The sequence below is a fragment of the Schistocerca piceifrons genome, chromosome 6 (genome assembly GCF_021461385.2).
Source record: "Schistocerca piceifrons isolate TAMUIC-IGC-003096 chromosome 6, iqSchPice1.1, whole genome shotgun sequence".
In the NCBI taxonomy this organism is placed as follows: Eukaryota; Metazoa; Arthropoda; class Insecta; order Orthoptera; family Acrididae; genus Schistocerca; species Schistocerca piceifrons.
In genome coordinates, this window is record NC_060143.1 from 41,966,914 (window position 1) to 41,991,162 (window position 24,249).

The following is a 24,249-nucleotide window of genomic DNA, read 5'->3' on the forward strand; positions in this document are numbered from 1 at the left end:
TTTCATTACAGATATCTGAAACTGGTCACTTTCATCTTGGGCTTCAAACCATCACAAGGCAGTATTTAAACAAGTGAATGTCTCAGAAGCTGTTGGTATACTTTCATCTTCACTTTCTGGAGCACTGATTGATGAGATGCTGGTGGCATCATCTTTATCAGTGACGACGTTTACAATCTCACTGTGCTGCATGATTTGGTGTCCTGGATCTGCATCATCAATATTCATCCATTCATGAACGTCTCCTTCATCACATTCGTGGAAATCTATTTCTTTTAGCATACCGAGAATTTCAGACATATCATTCTGTTTGTCATTTTCAATCATACCTTGTGAATTTTCTTGTGTGTCCAAAATTTTATTCCAGGCTTTCTTCAAATTATCTTCCTTTACACTATTCCATGCAGCGCTGATCATGTAGGGCGCGTTTTTCAAGACAATATGCTTATGATTTCTTAAGAGGCTTTATTCTCCATCCTCTTCTCTTTCTAACAATAACTTATGCAACAATTATTTCCTGTAATATCGTTTGAAAGTCTCAATAACGGCTTGATCCATGGGCTGTAATAAGGAGGTTACGTTAGGTGGAAGAAATATTACCTTTATGAACTCGCCTTTTTCGTTTAAAATATCACATGACGGACGAGTTGCTGCGTTGTCAAGGAGAAGTAGTGTTTTCTCCCTCTTCCCATTCCTTAGCTGATGAGCTTTTACAGAGGGTATGAAAACGTCCAGAAACCACTTCATAAAAATCGTACTATCCATCCTGGCACTCTTTTGTGAGGTGTACACAACAGGCAAGGCTGACATATTAACGTGCTTGAAACAACGCGGTTTTTACTTTTACCAATGACGAACATAGGCAGTCGGTGACTTCCAGTAGCATTAGCACAAGCCAAATCTGTAATACGGTCCTTGCTTGTTTTAGCACCAGGTGCTGCTAATTCATGATGTGAAACAAAAGTTTTTCTCAGTAAAGCTTTCCAGTTAAGTCCAGTTTCGTCAGCATTGCAAACATTTTCGAGAGCATAATCTTCTTCCCTTAATACGTCCCTTAGTTTGACTTTGAAAGAATCAGCTGCTGAAGAATCAGCCGACAGTTTTCCTCCCTGTATTGTAAGCTCACGAATGCCACGTCTTGACTTGAAATGTTTTAACCAGCCTGTGCTCACTTTAAAGTTCGAAGGCCCTCCAAGTTTTTCGTTGAACTGCATTGCCTTCTCACACAGAATGGGAACTGAGATAGGTTCTTCTTCCGATCTCTTTTGTGTAAACCACTTGTAAACAGCATCATCTAGATCTGTGTTAGTGGCGAGCTTCATAGTTTTACGGCTTGTTGATCCATCAGTAGAATCAAGCATAGCTATAAAATTTGCTATGCTCGTCTTTTGTCTTTTTATATCCGTGATTGTCGACTTCCCCACCTTGTACTCATTGGATAAAGTGGTTGCGATTCACCTTCTTCTAACCTTTTAATAATGTCGTACTTGTCCCTCATAGAAAGGACAACACGTTTACGTTTAAGCATTTTGTATTGTCAAGTTCACTTCTTCACGCAGCAGCAAGCAAGTGGTCATAACAGAGAACAGAAGGTGACTGCACTGTGAGAAGCTCTTCTTAGGGGCGCGCAATCCTTCAAACTGCGTGGAGCGGCACGCCTGAACTCTAAGCTGGCGCATAGTTGTTGCTGTGAACAGCTTCGATACTGCCGCTACTTCTACTGCCAGTGCCAAGCCGACAGAAGTGTGCTGATTGTTGAAACACAGCGACTGGCGGCTTGGCCGGTCAGCAGCACCTTGTGAAGGCCCCATTAGAAGCAATGTTCCGCCAGCGGTGGCCCAGTGCGGCGACTACTGTGGGAAACTTGGTTTGGGAGTGAGGGGGATGATGGACGGTAGGGTGGGAGAGTAACAGGCGCGAGCGAGTACACAGTTCGGTTGACCGACGTTTGGATAATTGACACTCTACTGTAATATTAAAAGGATGCGGAACTGTAAAAGAGGAGATCTTGCCAGTGGTGAAACAGAAACAACAGTGAAGATGTGAAACATATGCGGAGGGAGAAGCAAGTTTAGATTCACAACAGAAGAAAATGAATAGACTGACAGAAAATTTAATGGATGAACAACAAGATGACATTACAGATGATCAAATGGGACACTTAGCAAGCAGAAAGAGAAACTGCTGAAGAAACAAGAACACAAAAGGGAAAGTGCAAAGGAAAGTTAGAAACTACAGTTTGGCAGGTGAAGTATTCTTTTACAATATTACTAAAGAGTACATCAAACACAGACATGCTGTCATTAGCAGTGCCAATAAATTCAATAAGAAATTGTAATAAATGTGTCTCATGAGTGAAAAAATTCAATTAGTACACTGCTGGAAGTGTCACAAACAGAATTATTTCATTACCCACATCAGTTGGTGCTCTTTCCATGAGTAGTGAAGAACATATATAAAATACTGCACTTCTGATTAAAGGACAATCTACCATTGCCAAACATATCTCGTAAATATTTTCAAGAATATCTCATTAGCAATGAACAAACTGAAGTTGATCAACGTTGCTCAAACGTAAGTGGACTGAGACGGAAACTACTCCAAGAATTGCAGAGGATTTTACACATATACAATCGATTGGTCCACACATTCAAAACAGCACTGGATCAAATGGTATCCGATGGGTATAAAGTTGTGGTTCAGGCTTAGAAAAGACAATAAGCCAACCTTACTCCCAGGTGCAAGAATATTGTGGTCAACTATTAGTAACCATGGGCTTATACACCAATTTGAGCTAGTTACTTCAAATTTCAAAACAAAGCATTTCAGTGATTACTCATGAAACTGGGAAATACTTAAGGGAGATTCTTCGTTGTTATGTGAAGGTTAATTAACTTTCAATGTGTCATTTGTACATTATTTTATAAAAAAAATTGTTTACGTGACTTTAATCATGAAAGATTACATGTAGATTAACATTTCCAAACTCAACAAATTTTGGAATTTTATAGATGTCAAAAGCCACTGGAGTGGAGGTTGTCTTTTTCAATTTTGAATTTTTTGCGTCATCAGTGTCCTTTATTTCTATTTCTTGTAGTTTGCTAAGGAGCTACACATACTCTATCATATCTTTTGTTCAGAGTTTAAGCTCCTCAGTTGTTATGTTAAATTTAAGTCACCACAGCATGAATATTAGTCCACAGTTTTCTTATACACTTTTCATAAATTTCTGGCTTATTCTTCTGTTTTCATACATCAACACTTATATCATCATATTATTTCCAGTAATACGATTAGAGACTTTTTACCTAATACTTGACACCCATGGCATCACATCACAAATTTTATTCAGATAATCTATAGAAGCAGCATTCCATACAACTTTTCTTTGACTGTCATTATCTATAAATTTAAGTGTGCTCGTTTGGTGTCAACAGACATTACTGGACATAAATTGCCTTAAAGCATATCCTCAACACACTACACAATGGAACACGCATGGGCACCAGCTGCCTGTCATCCACTAAAAAGGGCAAAGATTCCCACCAACGACGGGAAGCAATGTGCTTTACGCGTGGCCTCCATTCCCAGGAAATAACGCATGCACAAATGCACATGTGTAGTTGCATTGATGGAAATTTATGTGCACGTGCAAAAATGAATAGAAAAAGGCGTCATGCAGATGCACCTTTATGATGCACTTTCATATCTATTAATGCTTATAAGATGAGAAGATGGTTACCATTTCAATTTGAAACAAGTGAACCCACATATAGGTGCAAAAACAAATAGAATAGTAACTTCAAAGGAATTACAGAATGAGTTTCTGTAGTGCTCTTTAATGTTTCTGGATCTTCTTGTACAATTTAGAATGTTTTGAATATCTAAAAAGTTTCATAGTTTTCCTTAAATTTATTACTTAACAGTAATTTTGAGAGTGAAATACTAACATTTTTTTTTAGATTTTTTAAAATGTTCATTTTTATGATGTTCTCAAGTGATGTGGAATGTTCTCAGAACACAAGTGTAAATATAGACCAATCAAAGTAGATCATTTGCAGCTAATAACTAATAAAACTTACACATCTTCTGCAACAGTTCTGTCATCGTGCTCATAGAATGTACCCTTTTTTGGTATGTATTGGGGATTTCTTCTGTCTTCATCATCATCCAGTTTCTTTTCCTTGGGTGGTACACTCTCCTGGAATAACAACAATGTGTCAACTGAATTTTAATAGTTTGTAAATGTGGAAATAATAAACTGAATTTCTTTTTTTTTTTCATTCACAAGGCTGATTCTGCAAACAAACAGAGAAGCGTAATACTGCCTTTTAAACAGTAACTGGAAAAAATCATTTACCACTGCAATAATCGAAATCCAAAAAGTTACAAAGTGAAATGGCAGATGGCAATTTCAACTCTGTATGGTTTCTCCAGCTATTTTTCCCACTTTTCTACACATAAGTGAATAGGTAACAACAAAGTGAAATGGCAGATGGCAATTTCAACTCTGTATGGTTTCTCCAGCTATTTTTCCCACTTTTCTACACATAAGTGAATAGGTAACAGCTGACGGAAACAAGGGAAAGGAAACAATGGAAGACAAATGGATAGGTCTGAGAGATGAAATAAAGAGGCCAACAGAAAATCAAATATACAAAAAACACAAGGCCCCACAGAAAACATTCGATAACACAAATTAAATTTCAGAACTATTTGTTTCTCCCTCAGGGAGGAGACAGGGGCAGGCTGGGAAAGACAAGAAAGGTCATTCAGATCCCATGATGTGAAGGACCTACCTTTAGCAAGGACAAGGCTAGACGACAACAAAAGGGGAGGTGAAGAGAGTGTATGAAGCCAGAGACAGCACAGTGGTAAGTACTGTACTTCAGCCCAGTGATGGTGAGAGTGAGAAGTACAGCTAGAATAAAAAGAACAAAACAAACAGTGCAATTACAAATGAGGAGGAAGGGGGAAAAAAGAAACAGGGGAGAGAGGAGAAGGAAGACGTAAAAGTAAATGCACCAAATAAGATAGTTAACAACATGTAATAAATAAAAAAGTTATCATAATGAAAAAAGAGACAAGAGAGGGACGTCTTTACAGAAGTCAAGTACAGAACTGTGTTGGGATGCAAGGATGTGTTTATGGGAAACTCCCATCTCCGTACTTCAGTGGAAGTAGTATTGTGTGGGGAGGATCTCCAAACAGCCTGTGTGTTATAGGAGGCACTCAATTCCTTGAGTCATGCTATAGAGCTTGTTCAACAGCTGGGTATTGAGTGTACCCAAAGAGGACAATTCTTCAATGCTGACTCATTCGATCGGCCAGTTAAGTAGTGCAGAGGGGACAAGTTAGTTGATAAACTTCATGTGTACTTTTTCAAGCTGCTCTGTCTTTGATATTATAGGGTTCACCATTTGTGCAGCTGATGTATGTGGTTGTTGGTGGGTGCAAGGGACAGGTTTTATAGTGGGAAAGGTTGCGTAGGTATGAACCTTGGGGTTAAAGATAAATGTTTGACTAAGGTGCTACAAAGGTTAAGATGGTGACAACGGGTGATGTGGGAAGGATATCAGGGACAGAGCATCTCACTTCAAGGCTTGACTTCAGACAGTCACAGCCTTGGAAGAGTAGTGTATTGAGGCATTCAGAGCGTCAGTGGTACTGGGTGACAAGGATGGTGCTTCACAGTTTTTTGGAAGTGAGAGCTGTATTAGAGTGTGAGAAAAGGATAGTATCCAGCAGATTTGTTTGTGCATAATATCTGTGCAGTAGTTGCAGGAAATGCTTGCTTCTCTACAGCCTATGTGTCTGCAGCAAATGTATCTGCTGTACCACAAAACCCCTCAACACTTCACTAGTAAGTCTTATCAGGTAGATCTTCTCCCACTACTCTGGGGATGAGAATTTACCCTAAAACACATTCTTGCATTCCAGAACCTTCCTGGACTTAACATCTATAAACACATCCCTCTCAACTCCTTTTTTTATTTTGTCATTATAGTGTTCACATATTTTTAATTACTAAATCTTTATTACATTCTTTACTGTTTTCCTTCTTCCTCATTTTTTACTTTTCACCTAGTTCTGAACTGCACAACTCATTTCTCTTCCTCTGAAGCTATCCTTATGGCTTACTCTTTTGGAGGAAAAATAAAAGAAAGCTTTGAAGAAAAGAGAAACAATAGTAAAAATATAAAGAGCTCAGATGAAAAACCAGCACTAAGCAAAGAAAGAAAACTGGAAAGGTGGAAGGGCTATGTAAAGGAAAGAAACTAGGATAATATTATGAATAAAGGAAGACAGTCGCGAAGAAGAGATGGGAAATACACTGTGAGAATAATTTGACAGTGCACAGAAGGACCTAAGTTGAAACAAGTCCCTGGGAAAGAGGACATTCCTTCAGAATTATGGGGGACATTCAGCCATGACAAAACTATTCCATCTGGTATGCAAGATACAAGAGCAAGGCAAAACACCCCAGGCTTCGAGAAGAAATTAATAATTCCAAATGCAAAGAAGGCAGGTGCAGATAAGTGTTATTATTACCAACTGAAATGTTTTTGACACTCTTCTTATGTGTTTGAAACTGAGTTGGAACACACACACTTTATCTGTCACCTGAAGTATCGTGTGTTAATTTACCCTTCACGTAACTTGGTCGTCTTTAATTATCTTCTTTATGTGGAGGTCCTGCACAGCAGGATCGCCTTAGAACCGTGTGTAGCTCTGGAAAGACTTCAATTCTTCTCCTTTGCAGCTGTTATTGGTGAAAAGAGAAAGATATCTACTCTAATTAGAAATGCTGTCAACATTTCATCATTGACTGTTTTGCATTTTTTTCAAGGGGTGTACAGGTCACAATTACTTCATAACTTGGAGCAGATACAATATAAATTAAATATAACATCTGCCTTGAAAGCTTGACAAGAGGTAAAGGTATCTCATTTTTTAGAGCTACAGAAGACAGGAAAGAGGCGTCAAGGTCAAATTCAGGGAAGAACAATTCAGGTTCCTGAGACGTGTGAACATTATAACGAAGCAGGGTTGCCCACTGCTATCCCGTTTTGGTTTTACACTCCTTCAGTAACTTAGTTAAGCAATGGACTTTTTACACTCCTTCAGTAACTTAGTTAAGCAATGGACTTTTATTTTTTTTCATTTTCACTACTCAGATTCCGACTACAGATTCTGTGGCCTTCAGCCTCATAGTACAGAATTCAGAAATGGTTTAAATAAATTTTCCCTAGTAAAATCTATTATTTCGGTGTAAAATCTATTATTTCGGTACATTATAATGTCTATTCTGAAAGTAATGAGCTAATCAGTTTTATTGGAAATGCATACTATTAACAGTTATGGACAATGACGTATATTGTGCAATACATATTAAGTAAAATTCGAGTGAGCTAATAGATCGAATTCAGCTATAAGACTGCATCCAAAAGAAAGCCTAAATTTTACTGGTTCCAGCAAAGTGTTTAAATTAACCTAAAGTCTATTAGTTAAATAGATATTAAGACTTAAAATCTGTAGCCTGTATGACTTTCAGTGCCAATTGTGACCAAACTACCAAATAATTCCGAGATCTGTTTCGATACTTTTGCTACCTTTATTTTTCTACGTAAAATAACTCCAGTCTCAACTTTGTAAGTGCATTAATTAAGAATTAAGTAAATTTGAATATGTAAAAATTATTGTTAAAAAGGGCTGCCGTGGTTATAAGTCGGGAATTCCCACGGCGGATGCATAAGTTAGTTCTGCGTATTTAAATTGATACAGCTCACTCATGTTATTTAAATAATAAAACCCAATAGTTAACTTCAAAACCAGTTAGAAAGGATCATTTTAAACCTGGGAAATTATAAACTATAATATATTAACAGGAATAGTCAAATATTCAAGCGCTCATCTATATAAGGTCCGAGCTGGTGCAGTTCTCAGTTAGTTCTCGGTCAGATTCTTATGGAGCAAAAGTGCGGCAAGTCGGTTAATTTTTCCGGTCGGTATCAAAAAAGTGTAATTGTGAACATTGTTATAGACTGGAAGTTTTTAACCTACCTAATGTGACGATTAAGTGTAAGAGGCCTGGTCACATGAGTATTGTATGTGTGAGTGATAACAAATAAATCGCACTGTGGTTGTCATAAATGTTCAACAATGAGTACGGTCTTGACTTTTGATTTTGGAAAACTTAATCTAGGATCCTGGATTCTTAATTTCAGTGTGTTTTATGCGAGACGGATGCAGCTACTGGGAAGACAATATTGAATAAACAAAGCAAGGTAGGTCGAGAACACTGCGCACTATCTACTGGGTGAGGAAATGTTTCAATACCGGTACATCCGGTTGTGACGTGAACTTTAAGTGGCACTAATACAAGGATACAGCCAGGCACGTTACAACACACGAGCCAATACAAACCCTAGGACTTATCTTAGAACATAGTCTGAAGAAAGATAAACTTACTTGGCCAGCATTTGTGGATTTAGAGAAAGCTTTTAACGATACAGACTTGAATATATACTTTGAAATTTTGAAGGCAGTAGGAATTGCAAAAAATGGAGGATAAGATTATCTACAATTTGTGCAGAAACCAGGCTGAAGTTATGGGAGTTGATGGACATTAAGGGGAAACTGTTGTTGACACAGGGATAGGCTTACCCCAGTTACAGATTCTTTGCAGTAAAGGCAATCAATTTGGAAAGCTGATTAAAGATTAAAATAAAGAATAAAATCTTCAAGGTTTGTCGATGTCATTGTATCCAGAATGAGATCTTTTCACTCTGCAGTGGAGTATGTGCCGGTATGAAACTTCCTGGCAGATTAAAACTGTGTGCTGGACCGAGACTCGAAAGCGGGACCTTTGCCTTTCGTGCTTGGGTAGCTCAGATGGTAGAGTACGTGCCTGCGAAAGGCAAAGGTCCTGAGTTCGAGTCTCAGTCTGGCACACAGTTTTAATCTGCCAGGAAGTTTCAATGTCATTGTAATTGTAATTCTGTCACACTAATGGCTAAGGACTTGGACACTCAGTAGAATGGAATTGACAGTGTCTTGAAAAGTAGTTATGAGAATACCATCATCTAAAGCACCACAAAGCCAATGGCATGTTGTTGAATTAAATCAAGTGATGCTGAGGGAATCAGATCAGGATGTTGAACACCACTAGTAGATGGATTGTGCTATCTGGAAAGCAAAATAACTGATAATAACTGAAGGATAGAAAATCCAGCCTGGCAATAGTGAGAAATGCCTTTCTGAAATAGAGAAATATTTTCGTTAATGTGTAATATTCATTTGTGTGTTATTAAATCTACTATGAAAGTATTTCGGTGGAGAATAGCCTTGAATGGAAATGAAATGTGTACAATTAACAGCACATAAGTAAAAGAAGGGCTTTGTAAATGTAGTGCTACAGAAGACTGCTGAAGATTTAGATAAGTAGAGTGGTGCTGAATCAAACAGGACAGGAAAGAAATGACAGGTTGATAGTACATATCTTGCATCAAGGAATAGTCTGTTTGGAAATGGAGGGAACAGATGAAGAAGTCATTGAAGAAAATGCACTGGACAATGACTATATGACACATGATGAAGCACACGTTTCAGAACTTATAACCAGCGGGGATGGCGCTAATGTTACCTATTTACCTCCAAAGCATCAGAGTTTGGAATGGAAGGTGGTGCACTATACACAAAAAAATACACATATAAATGGTATAAATGTGAACACATGTACACAAACAATAATGAAGCAGGTAAGAACAATGAACATTATGTTGCAAAATATCCAGGACAGTGGTCGAAAAAATTCTTTTCTCGCAAGCCAATACTCATATTTTGGGGCAGCTCATCGGGCCACATGTGTACTGGACTTATTATTAATTGGTAAATAAGCTACAGTAATGGCACCATAAGTTAGCCAACAACCCACCCAAGTACTGGTCACTGAAAGTCGGCACCATTTGGGACACTTCGTGTTAAGTGTTCACTGTGTCATATTGCTGCCACCCTCAGCGACTTCAGAATTGTGACACTGTAATCACCTGATGAAGGGTTGTTGTGTTGTCCGTGTGAGCAGATGACTAACTGATTAATAACAATAACTGTACTTACATTTAAATGCATTATGCAATGTGAAACAATATACAAATATTTACTAAAGCAGGGTGTATACGGAGACAAGGAAAAAAAATTCCCGGATTTCTCCCTGGTATCCCGTTTAAAAAATATGCTTTTTCCCGGGCGAAAATACACTTTTTCCATGCTAACTGACAGTACGTTTTTTGTAGATTTTCCCTCGGAACTGTAAAACTTACCAATCCTTTGAATGGTTAACGTCTTATACAATCGCGTAGAAATTCCCGGGAAAAAAAAAAAGGACGGGGCAGAGAAGTTTTGGAAAGACCTTTGTTTTGCAGCAACATATACGCTGCATATTTTCATATTACGAAAGTACAAATTCGAATTGCACCAAACACAGCGCGTTAGTTTCCGGAGCGTTGAAACCGAATTGATATGTCCTTCTGTAAGCAAGTCATATCTCAAGCCACGAGATATCGCCAGCCGATGACAGCAGCTATTCAGAGCAGAGGACACGTGTTTAGTCAGCCAATAGCAACATCACTTGTTACATAGCACGAACACACAAGACGAAAAGTTAACGGTTTACATTAATGTACACAGTACCATATATCTACAAGAAAAGCTAAGCTTTCACATACAATATTGGTCTCTAAGATTAACACGCTACAACAGAAGCTAAGCTTTCACATGTAATATTGATCTTTTTTTGCGTGTGTTATACTTTAAGATACATCACACAAATATGCCAGTAAATTTAAAATTATGACATAAATGTCTCGCGGCTCGAAATTTTTTTAAGTGGCTGGTCCTCAAACTGTTCAGTTTCGAACGCTCTGTGATTTAGATATCCATCCCACTTTCTCACACTCAACATAATTCATCTTTTTCTAACCACCTTTCGCAATACTATCCGGAGACTGTTAGAAATAGGTTCGATTTACCAGTTGCCAGAGAGCACCAGAAAACAGACATTAGTGTGCGTGTGCAACTGCAGTGGTGTAGGAAGCCCGCATGTTCGTGTGTATAAAGCACTAAGAGAGCTTAGATTACACCATAAAAGAAACAGGGCATCAGAGGATACTCCAAGGAGCATTGGAATTTCGAAAACCATACTAAAATGCATAATTCAGCTTGAAGTGCAAATTGGCTTTTTCCAGATTCACAATGAAGCAGGTCCCGTCTGATATTAAGCTTTTTAGTGTGGTTTTTGGGATGTAAATTTTCTTGGATTACCAGTACTATACGATCTCATTTTTGGTTCTTTATTATGGCATAATGCCATACATGGCAAAAGATGATAACATGCACTTAAAATTCAGTGAACAGTTGGAACTAGCCAATACTGTAGAATGAAACACTTCGTGTCAAATAAAATGATCGCCTCAGCGGAAAGATTAATCAAGCCAAATTTCTTTAGCAAACTTGCAAAAATAACTTCATTGTTCTGCAAGGCGATTAATGCTTGACTGCTGCTAACTTGGAAATAAAATAAAATCAGAAAACTGAAATTAATAATACATTTTTGCCCTCCGTAATTATGTGAATGTATTTTAATTCACTTGATAGTTCACAGCCACAGAAATCCGTTTTGTTTTCATTTGACGTGGGAGCCGTAAACAGAGAGAAGCAGCGAAATCACTTAACATAAACACGGATCACGTGCAAGTTAACCCCCTCCCCACTACAACTCAGACAACTTTGTGCAAGCGCGAATCTGGCAGCTAGGGCGCGGGAGAAAAATTTTTCTCGTTTGCATCTGGCTGCTTGCTGCTACTACCGATACAGCTAACAGCCAAACTTCAAGTAGCGGGAGAAGGTAATGCTTATACGCGAGTCACATGCGCATGCGCAACAGACAGCTGGCAACGGGTCAAACGAACCTAATGTGAACAGTTGTGACGTCATGTTCATAGCAAGCAGTTCATTGTTACAAAGAATTACAGTCTGCGCCCTATGGCCTTTGACATATTTTTGCTATTTGCAGAAGCTTGTGCGTGCACGGGGTTTCGTTGTAAATTGCACATTTCCTTTGCCACTAAAGTTTTATTTTTTTCCCTTTCGTTTATATTTTATTGCTGCAGTATCATTCTCCAGTAGCAGGATACGATAACGTTCTTTGCTAGAAAATCAATTCTGCAGTCAAAATTACAAAAATTTAACCGAAAGCTAAAACAATGAAAAATTCCCGGGTTTTTCCCGGTTTTCTCCTGAATGAAAAAATTCCCGGGTTTTTCCCGGATTTCCAGGTTGTATACATCCTGTAAAGGTATCAAAGGTAATTTTTCTTCTACTCATTGCTTTTTATTACAATACCTTAATTTTATTGTGTATTCCTTGCTACAAATATGTACCGCTTTTTCGTTCACCTGAATGACAACTCCAAAGCAGAGAGAAGTGACAAGAAGTACAAACTGAGGTTATACTTTGAAATACAAGCAGAGAAGATATTTGGTAAATTTGGCATATTTCATTCAAAGATCTTAATTGATGAAAAGATGATGCGAAAGTCACCCAGAACCGGGTGTCAGGGGAGACTTACCTCATGGGACGAGAAGAAAAGACTCGTTCCTTCTCATCCCGTGCGGTACATCTCCCCTGACCTGCGGTTCTGAGTGACTTTCCTGAAATCTACTCCTTTTCCTATACCTCTCCATTCCTTTCCCTTCACCCCTCCTGCCTGAAGAGGGAGTCACTGGCTCCAAAAGATTCCTTAGTTACAATCTTCTTTTATGTGCCTGTTCTGTGGCTGCTCGGTGAGTAGATTTTTTATCTATCCAATTTAATTATTGTGTCAAAATTGATTGTTTTCATTGTTGAATAGATATTCAGTAATATTACAAACAATGTCTTTATTTTGTTCATGATATTTATTATAGTTTTCTGTACTAAAATAATATTGTGCACTTTGATAGCTAATTATGCAGATGTCCCGAAAATGGGATGGTCTACAGTTTTTGTACTAATATACAGAAACTTTTCAGAACTGCCTTTTTTCCATTTATGACGCAGGATATCATATTAATTCAAAGTATTGAACAAATAAAATAACAAAGATTTGGCAAGTAATGTAAGTAGAGAAATATAAGTACCTGTCCATCACCTTCTTCTCTTTCATATTCAATTACAATACTGTCACTGTCTCCATCATCTCCATCCCTTGGGGGCGAACAATCTGATCTGGAGTCATCACCATCATTATCCACTGTTCCATCATATTCGTAAGATTTTTGACCTTCAGTACTTATTGTGCCATCTGTTTCCTGGAAAAATGGAAGAAGCTTCATAGTATGATCATTTTAAGGCAAACAGTAATTTTATTAGAGTTTAGGTATCAGGATAGTGAAAAGTAAGTAAAAAGACTACCCATAAACTTCATGACAAGATAGAACAAGTCTTCAAGAGATGTATGTAACTGTTTTAGTTTGTTTCCTACATTTTTTTACCTACATCACACTTTCATTTCTATGCATGTAGAGTCAGCTGCACCCTACACCGTAAATATATTACTAACATGTATGAAACTATTTCTTTGTTCCTTTCTACACACTATCAGCAGTTACAAATTTACAAGTATTTTTAACAGTATCACAAAAAGTATTGAGCACACTGTGCATTTCTGTATGCCTGCTGTCATGTGTTACTTCACAAAAACAGGCTGCAATCAGTGTCTCTGAATACTAACTGAGAGAGGTATGGCACAGGGATGGGAACGGTGGTTCACTGTACAGGAACAGTAGGGGAGAAGAGAACAGGTAATGATGGCGGGGGGGAGGGGGGGGGGGGGGCACAGTGAGGGGAAAGGAGGTGACTGAATGAGTGCAGGAGGGGGGGGAAGGATAGGTTAAAGCTTCACATCATATGAACACCACTGTTATTAAAGGCATATAAAATATGGGAAGGGTAGCTTAGAGGAACTACTTCAAGTTCTGTAATCCTGTCATCCTCAGTTGCATATAATATTGCAGTATGTTGATAACAATTATCAACAAACTGTAAAATTAGAGGAACTTGCAAATTAGTCTACACGAAATGTGTTTCAGGTTATCAAACTAGGAGCAGTAAAAGCAGCTGATACTTTGTTATGGGGTGGCTGTAATTTAAAGTTTTTTTCTTTTTCTTTTTTTTCTTTTTTTTGCCTCTATCATTTTAATTTTATTTACTGAATGTACAGCAAGATTTTTTAACATCCTATCCATCAGATATGAGGTCATTAGAGACAGCACAAGTTCGAATTAGGGAAGGAAATTTGCTTTGGCTATCTCCTAAGAACCAATCCATTATTTGCCTTATGGAGCTTCAGGGAAAGTACAGAAAACTTAAATCAGGAATATCAGATGGGAATTTGAGCTGCCATCCTACTGAAGGTGAGTAAAGTGTCCCAATACAAAATGTCTATTGTGTTCCTACAGCCTGTAGTACCTCCATAGATAACATGAAGTTATTATGTTCTTCAATGTTATAACATACTTGCTAAATATCAGTGAAAAAATTGGTCTGCACAAAACAAAAGAAATTTCTAGTAATTTTGTTTCATTTAGTAGGCTCTTTTTGTCATTTATTCCAGATTATCATAGTAGTAACAGCTGTTCCTCAGTAGCTTGGACAGTGGAAAAGTCAATTACATGAGAATTATGAAAAACAAATTAACCCAATTACTATCAGTGATGACAGTTCCCTATACAGCGACATTATGAGACTTCTCTGTTCTCAATGGTGGCTCTTCTCAAATATAACCAGTGCTATGATTATGAATGTACAATTTCCGAAGCGACAAGTGTCTGCAATGCAGTTTCTCTCATTTGTGTGATTCATGAGACAATTAATAACAACAGTAAGGTGAATGGCTTGTTTCAGGACTTGCGAAAGTTTTTTTATATGGTACTCCTCTGTCAGTTAGAGGGTAAGCTACACAGTAAACTAATAATTTAAATATGCAGTTGTAACATGGATGTCTTGTGAAGAAAAACTCTCCAATTCTGGCTTTTGCAAATAAACTTTGATAGAGTCAAGTAATCACATCAGTCATAAACTACTTTTATCCAGCTTGGACAATGGTAAATCCAGGATGGAATGTAACAATATTATGAAAAGGATAGTAGCTACTGACCATAATAGTGGAGACGCTGACTCGCAGATAGGCACAACAAAAAGATTGTCAGAAAGTGAGCTTTACACGCGCGCACACACACACACACACACACACACACACACACACACACGACACAGTGTCTGGCTGCTGAGGCCTCAGCAGCCAGAGACTGCAGTCAAGTATGCGCAAGTTGTTTGTGTGTGTGTGTGTGTGTGTGTGTGTGTGTGTGTGTGTGTGTGTGTGCTTTCTGAAGAAAGTACATCAGGAATGGGGTGCACTCAGCCTCATATGAGGCCAAAAGAAGAGCTGCTCAAATAAAGAAGTAGCGACATCATCGGTATTTATCCACTGGTAATAATGGCTAGAGGGATTGAGAAATGCTGATCCCATGTCCTACAATCAGACTGCTCCACGTACTGCCTTTCAGGCAGCAGTCAGCCAGTCGGAACAGATTTAATGAAATAATGTAAATTATAAGTTGGACCATTCAGCCTGAGATACATACTCTGCACAGAGTCAATCAAGAAAAGAGACTCTAATGGAAGTGAGTGAGAGAGAGAGAGAGAGAGAGAGAGAGAGAGAGAGAGAGAGAGAGAGAGCCTTATCATAACAGCAATCAGCTGTCACTTGGTACACACTGCTGCATTAGACCAGCTCTGGATTATTCCAGTTTTTACAACCTTCAGATATAGAAATCCACAAATTATTCTCATATGTTTTCTAAAGTCAGCTACACCCATTCCACTAGGATATCACCTCTGTAAGGTACCAAGAGATAAGAAAAGACAAAGACCCATTCACCAGGCAACAAGTCCCCCCAACTGCATTCGACTCCCATTACAGCCCTACCTATGTCACCTACTCCTGATTGTTCCCCAACTCATAGTTTTCCTGTCATTATTATTAAACTCCAGCATTCTCTGCTCCATTTCTCAGAATAAGCCTTGGTTTTGAACAGTTTTTGCATTAAAAGTCCAAGATTCATAATAATAAGTGAAAACTGGCGATAAAAACATATGGTATGCTTTCCTTTTTTGGACAAATTGGAATCTTACTTTTGGAAAGCTTATTTAGTTTACCAAAAGCACTCCAGACCAGTTTTGCTTCTCCGTTTATTGCTTTTGCTATGCATCCAGTTGCTTTCTTCACCTGCCCTAAATGCACAAACTCAGCTTTTTCTATAACACATGCTTAACTTCTTCTAGTCAAGTTGTGTAGGACATGTTTTGAGGCATCAAGGGATCACAAATTTAGCATTGGAGGGCAGCGTGGAGGGTAAAAATCATAGAGGGAGACCAAGAGATCAGTACACTAAGCAGATTCAGAAGGATGTAGGTTGCAGTAGGTACTGGGAGATGAAGAAGCTTGCACAGGATGGAGTAGCATGGAGAGCTGCATCAAACCAGTCTCAGGACTGAAGACCACAACAACAACAATGCTTAACTTTTACTAGTTCCCTTGCTATATACTCATATATTGGCTACAATTTTTGTTTTGTCTGATAGTAATTGATTTTCAGCCCTACTTTCAACCTTGTTCCCATTAATTCTTCCATTAGTTGTTGAAGTTCATCTGCCACTGGAGGCAAACAGTACAATGTCATCTGTAAATCAAATGTCATTCAGAAATGTTCCATTACCAAGTAGGCCAATTGCTGCTTTGTTTCTTAGTTGAATTATCTTACTCTACAATCATATGAATTACTTTAGAACTAGTGTCAATATCTATGGTGATGTAAAATTTCCTTGCTTTACTCCTCTTTCAATTCTGTATTTTTATCATCATGACGAAGCTAGCAGAAAGCTGTACAACTGAATTATATATTGTTCAGAATCAATGCCTTTGTTCCCCAAAGGCTGACGGAACAGGTTTAGCTGAATTAGAAACAGAAGCTTTTTCAAAATCTATGAAACCCACAGAGAGTGGCGAACTTGTGGCAGTTACTCCAATGTATATTTTTTCACAACTTGCAAATGGTCCATTTTCGCCCCGTCTATTTCTAAAGCTGGCTGGTTCCCTAGCCCAATTCAAATCTAATGTTTTCTCTATGCAGCTTGTAGGAATTTTTGTGAATATCTTGTAGCCCTACAACTAAAGTAAATCAATACAATGCCATTAGACACAAACGAGAAACATATTTCACTGACCATCTTGGCAAGATCGGTTCGTTTTACAAAACTAGAGATATGGTCCTACCTATGAACAATACATTAAAAGAAAACTGAAGGAGATTCAAAGGGTATATCACAAAGCAGTCCCACAGATTTACTCGCAAGTACCACAATAGAATGTATGGATTGAAGATCATGTTGATCAGTCACGTAAAATCTCATTTACCAGAAGACATCTTGTTGGTGATATCACCATTATATGACTGTCCACTCCTTGGTGTTGTACGTGGCCCCTGTTGTTAATAAGCACATAATACATAAAACCGATCCAGGTAGCACAAATACGGCTTTATTCACAAGCCTCTGAACAATACTGGAAATAAGCCTCTCATGACTCTACACACAACAATACAAAAGAAACATAAAGAAGGTGCACCATAAGTGATACACAGAACTGATGTGAGTGGTACAAACTAAAAGAACATAGTGAGAAGAGTCAGCACTGCTCCGTGCATATACAGATGCAAGTCGCAGATACATGGCGCAGTAGAGACTGTGCACACTATCTAGTGGTGGCCTCTAGGAACCGACCTGAGCTGATACAGTTGGCAGTCGATTTAAATGCACATACATAGCGACACTACACTCGGCGTTCACATTCACTGGCACTAGTAGCAGGACACAACAACTGTTTGTTTCCGGGCCTCAGTATCCTAAAACACGTTTGAACTTCCCATGTTTTCAGATCCGAAAAATGAGATTATCACTAAAATCTTAAAATGTTCCATATCATGCACTCTGATATTTTCATCATTGTCTATTATGCTTCCTGGTATGTTTATTAAACATACTTTTTAGTCTGTTTCATAATTAAGTATATGTGCCAGGGTTCTTTAGAAGTGGAATATTCCTGGTTCCTTCTTAACATTTTATGGCAAACACTATCACAAATATCATCCAACCAATAGAAAGATGGCTGAAAATGCTCTGGCGTTAACTCAAGTTGATTTATCTCAAATGAACCTTGTGTAGTTAGAAGGAGTGCGGTATTTTTAGTTGTCTGAAGATAACTTTTTCATTTCAGAAGTATATATTTTCTAAGGACAAAACAAAAACTTGTAACTTGCATGAAACTCAGTTTGGAAAGAAAATCAAGGTTAACACTGGTGTGTTGTGGTCTTCAGTCCAGAGACTGGTTTGATGCAGCTCTCCGTGCTACTCTATCCTGTGCAAGCTTCTTCAAGTAACTTCTGCAATCTACATCCTTCTCAATCTGCTTAGTGCAATCATCTCTCAGTCTCCCTCTGTGATTTTTACCCTATAAGCTGCCCTCCAATACTAAACTGAAGATCCCTTGGTGCCTCATAATGTGTCCTACCAATTGATCTGTTCTTCTAGTCAAGTTGTGCCACAAATCCCTCTTCTCCCCAATTCTGTTCAGTATGGTTGGTTGGTTTGTTTAAAGAGAGAGAAGGGACCAAACTACGAGGTCATCGGTCCCTTGTTCCAAATAAAACAATACCACAAAGGTGAGAATAAAACAGATGAAACATATAACACAAAACGGAAAGAAAGGAAAAGCCACAAGAACAAAGGGAAGGCAACGAATACTAAAAGGAACAAAAAGAGGACAAGAAAACAACAGAGAGACACTAGAAACAGAAGGGAGTAAAACATGAAAGCAGATTACAGTGGCTGGCCAACCATGTGAATAAAAAGGGAAAGCCAGCCACTCTGCAACACATTAAGATCTCCACCCTAAAAGCACTAGGGTGGAGGACACGGAGGGACAAAGGACATGCGCTAAAACCTACATAGAAGTATAAAACCCACTCTCACGGATAAAATTAAAGCTGCTGTGGAGGCATTGTCACCCAACACCGAAGGCAGGGCGCTGGGAAAGTTAAAAGCCTGCCGCAGAGCATCTAAAAGTGGGCAGTCCAGGAAGAGGTGGACGACTGTCATTTCGGAGCCACAGCGCCACTGAGATGGGTCCTTGCAACAGAGTAGGCAACCATGCGTTAGCCACGTATGGCCAATGTGGAGCCGGCAGAGGACAACTGATTCCCTGCGAGAGGTCTGCATGGAAGACTTCCACACACTCATAGTCTGCTTAATGACATGCAGATTGTTGTGCATGCTGTTATGCCAATCCGTCTGCCAAAGCTGGAAAACCCTGCAGTGTAAGAAAGAACGCAGGTCAGCTTCGGAGATGCCTATCTCCAGAAGCGGTTTCCGCATCGCCTGCTTGGGCAGCCTGTAGGTGAGTTCATTGCCGGGGATTCCGACGGTTCTGGGGTCCACACAAACACCACGAAACGGAGGTATTGTTCCAGGGCATAGATGGACTCCTGAATGGACGCTACCAGAGGGTGGCGAGGGTAGCACTGGTCGATAGCTTGTAGGCTGCTCAGTGAGTCAGTACACAGGAGAATGAGTTGCCAGGGCATGAGCAGATGTACTCAAGAGCACGAAGTATGGCCGCCAGCTCTGCAGTGGAAACACAGCAGCCAACTGGCAAGGAGTGCTGCTCAACATGTCCTCGATGAACATATGCGAAACCTATGTGACCGTCAGCCATTGAGCCGTCGGTGTAAACCACTTCAGAGCTTCGGAACACATAAAGAATCAAGAGGAAGTGACAGCGGAGAGTGGCGGGGTTAACTGAGTCCTTAGGGCCATGCAAAAGGTCCAGACAAAGCTGCAGCCGAGGCGTACACCATGGAGGCATACGTGAACAGACAGCAAGTAGGGGTGGTAAAGGGAAGGACTCCAGTTCAGAGAGAAGGGACCGCACATGAACCACAATGGTTAGCCCCGATCTGGGACATTCATGAGGGAGATGCCATGGGCGGGAAAACGAGATGGTAATTCGGATGCTCAGGGGAACTATGAATGTATGCTGCATAGCTGGCGAGCAGGTGCGCACATATGATCTGCAGGGGAGGGACACCAGCCTCCACCAGTACACTGGTCACCGGACTTGTCCTAAAAGCTCCTGTCGCTAATTGAACCCCACAGTGGTGCACAGGGTCAAGTAAATGCAATGCCGAAGGCGCTGCTGAACCATAAACCACACTCCCACAGTCAATTCGGGATTGGACAAGGGTTCTGTAGAGCTACAGCAGCGTACAGCGATCTGCAGCCCAATTGGTGCTGCCGAACCATAAACCACACTCCCACAGTCAATTCGGGATTGGACAAGGGTTCTGTAGAGCTGCAGCAGCGTACAGCGATCTGCAGCCCAATTGGTGTTGCTCAGGCAACGGAGGGCATTGAAGTGCTGCCAGCACTTCTGCTTAAGCTGATGAAGATGAGGGAGCCAAGTCAATTGAGCATCGAAAACCAGTCCTACGAATTTGTGTGTCTACACCACAGTGAGTGGATTGTCATTAAGGTAAAGTGCGGGTTCCAGATGAATGGTATGACACTGATGGAAGTGCATGACACATGATTTTGCGGCTGAAAACTGGAAGCCGTTGGCTAGAGCCCACGACTATGCCTTGTGGATGGCTCCCTCGAGGCACCGCTTAGTAACAGCATCACTGGAGCAGCAGTACGAAATGCAGAAGTCATCTGCATACAGAGAAGGTGAGACGGAGGGCCCGACAGCTGCTGCTAGACCGTTAATGGCCACTTAAAATAGAGAGAGACTCAATACAGAGCCCTGCGGGACTCCATTCTCCTGGATATGGATGGAACTATGGCAGTCACCAACTTGGACATGGAAAGTACGGAGCGATAGGAAGTTTTGGATAAAAATCTGGAGTGATCCCCGGAGACCCCACTCATACAAATGTGGCAAGGATATGACGTCGCCAAGTTGTGTCGTATGCTTTACGTAAGTCAAAAAAAGACAGCAATCAAGTGTTGCCGTCTGGAAAAGGCTGTTCGGATGCAGACTAGATGGACACAAGATTATCAGTGGTAGAGCGACCCTGGCGGAAGCCGCCCTGACATGGAGCCAGCAAGCCACCTGATTCCAGGACCCAACCCAACTGCCGACATACCATACGTTCCAGCAGCTTACAAAGAACGTTGGTGAGGCTGATGGACCAATAGCTATCCACATCAAGTAGTTTTTATTGGGTTTGAGCAACAGAATGATGGTGCTCTCCTGCCATTGCGAAGGAAAGACGTCATCACACCAGATCCAGTTGAAGATGACGAGAAAATGTCGCTTGTAGTCAGATGAGAGATGTTTAATCGTCTGGCTGTGGATGCAATCAGGCTCAGGAGCTGTGTCGGGGCAATGTGCAAGGGCACTGAGGAGCTCCCAATCTGTAAATGGGACGTTATAGAATTTACTGCAGCATGTAGTGAATGAGAGGATGTTCCCTTCCAGCCGCTGTTTGAGTGCGTAAGGCTGGCGGGTAATTCTCTCACGCAGAGGTTCGAGCAAAGTGCTCGGCAATCGCATTTGCGTCGGTACGTAACTCGCCATTTATGGTAACACCGGGGACAGCTGTTGGGGCCTGGTACCTGAAAAGACGTTTGATCTTTGTCCAGACTTGGGAAGGTGACGTGTGGCACCCAATGGTGGAGACGTATCTCTCCCAACACTCCTTCTTCCGTTGTCTGATAAGGTAGCGAACACGGGCACGGAGCCATTTAAAAGCTATGAGGTGCCCCAGGGAAGGGTGCCGCTTATGCCACTGTAGAGCTCACCGACACTCCTCCCTGTCGCTGGGGCAGTGACAGGAAGATGGGTTACTACCACACAGGTCGTCATGTGCTCTCCAGTGGACAGATGGGAGAAGTCCTGGGCTGCAAATTGATAAATGAATGGCTGAGTAACTACCACGAGCCACACTCAAATGTGTATCGGCCCCAGTATTTAAGAGTCAGAGGTCGAATTGCGTCAGTAAAGTTTCGACATCTCTGCCTCGGCCAGTAAGCATGGTACCATCCCACAAGGGGTTACAGGCATTAAAATCTCCCTGAAGTACGAAAGGTTTAGGGAGTAGATCAATCAGTGCAGCTAATACAGTCAGGGGTACTGCACTATCTGAAGGAAGATATACATTGCAGACAGTTATTTTCTGCGTCATCTTTATTCTGACAGCCATAGCTTCAAGAGGGCTTTGAAGGGGCACATGTTCACTACAGACTGAGTTTAGGACATAAACGCAAACTCCACCTGACACTCGATTATAGTCGCTACAGTTCCTGTAATATCTCTTATAGTTGCGAAGGGCAGGGGTCCACATTGCTGGGAACCAGGTTTCCTGGAGGGCAATGCAGATAGCAGGTGTAAAGCTTAACAGTTGCCGTATCTGAGTCAGGTGGTGGAAAAAACCGCAACAATTCCACTTGAGGATGACATCATGAGACTGGGAAGGCATGGAACATTCAATGAGGCAGTTTATGCCTCACAGTCACCTGCTGCCACCGATTTATATCTTGAGCAGTTTATGTCCATTGCATCTGAGGGTCTGGCAAGATCTAGGTCCTCAGCGGATTCCAAAATCTCCACCCCATCCTCAGCCACAGAGCTTGTAGGTAGCGGTGGTGTGGGTGCCACCACAATTTCCTTGGACTTAGGGTTTTTTTTTTGGATTTATCTTGCTGCTCCTTGGGTTTCCCCGAGTGGGACGACTTCACTGGCTCAGTCGCCGGGACTGAGGGTGAGCCTGAAGCCCTATGACCAGCTGCTTTTGGGCTCTTCAGCCACTGGTGGGTGTCATCTTTGCCACTAGAAGAAACCAGGGAAGGGAGTGACCCAAGGGACCCCTTCCCAGCGAGAGAAGCCAAAGAAGACTTATGCTCCTCTGGCTTAGAAGTGGGGACGGATGTGTCCCATTTGGGGGGGGGGGGCGGTAGGGGGATGGGCCGGGAGGGGGCGGAGGGGGGGGGGGGGGGGTGTTGCTCTCGAAGTAGGTGGTGCAGGAGCAACATGGAGGGAAATGCCCCCCCATCATCAAGGGGCAGGTGTAGAATTCCGGCTCCGAGAGGTGACCTGGGTTGGCGGAGCTGATGGTGCCAGAACTGATGTAGCGGCAGCATAAGATGATATCATGCACACAGGATGCAGGCGTTCAAACTTTCTCTTAGCCGTAGTGTAGGTCAGCCTGTCCAGGGTCTTGTACTCCACGATTTTCCTTTCTTTCTGTAGAATCCTGCACTCAGGCAAGCAAGGCGAATGGTGCTCTCCACAGTTGACACAGATAGAGTATTGGGATGTGATGGGCGTCTGCAATCTCAACATGTGACGCTGGACGTACAGCGGGAAGACATACGGCCGAACTTCCAGCACTTAAAACACTGCATCAGGGGAGGCATATAAGGCTTTACATCACACCGGTGATGCATCTAATAAGGCATGACTTACACACTATCTGGGAATCATCAACCACTGCAGGGCACGAAAGTGTCAACTGACAATCCCTGGAACAAGCGTAGAGAAACTACAGGTCTTCCTGTACTTCGCTACAATTTTCTATCTTTGACATTTCTCTATAGATCCCCATGAACCATGGACTTTGCGTTGGTGGGGAGGCTTGCGTGCCTCAGCGATACAGATAGCCGTACCGTAGGTGCAACCACAACGGAGGGGTATCTGTTGAGAGGCCAGACAAACATGTGGTTCCTGAAGAGGGGCAGCAGCCTTTTCAGTAGTTGTAGGGGCAACAGTTTGGATGACTGACTGATCTGGCCTAGTAACACTAGCCAAAACGGCCTTGCTGTGCTGGTACCGCGAACGGCTGAAAGCAAGGGGAAACTACACCCGTAATTTTTCCCGAGGACATGCAGCTTTACTGTATGGTTAAATGATGATGGCATCCTCTTGGGTAAAATATTCCGGAGGTAAAATAGACCCCCATTTGGATCTCCGGGCGGGGACTACTCAGGAGGATGTCGTTATCAGGAGAAAGAAAACTGGCGTTCTACGGATCGGAGCATGGAATGTCAGATCCCTTAATCGAGCAGGTAGGTTAGAAAATTTAAAAAGGGAAATGG

The 24,249-nt window shown here is 41.0% G+C and overlaps 1 protein-coding gene across 1 annotated transcript in view; it reads right to left on the minus strand.

Moving 5' to 3' along the window:
* LOC124802854 (protein CASC3) overlaps positions 1-24,249 on the minus strand; it is a 110,822-nt gene that overhangs the window by 67,258 nt on the left and 19,315 nt on the right. Inside the window, exons 2-3 of the mRNA XM_047263877.1 lie at positions 13,179-13,349; positions 4,083-4,201 (exon numbers count right to left, since the gene is read on the minus strand). Coding sequence (XP_047119833.1) covers positions 4,083-4,201; positions 13,179-13,349 — 290 coding nt within the window. The remainder of the gene's footprint in view (positions 1-4,082; positions 4,202-13,178; positions 13,350-24,249) is intronic.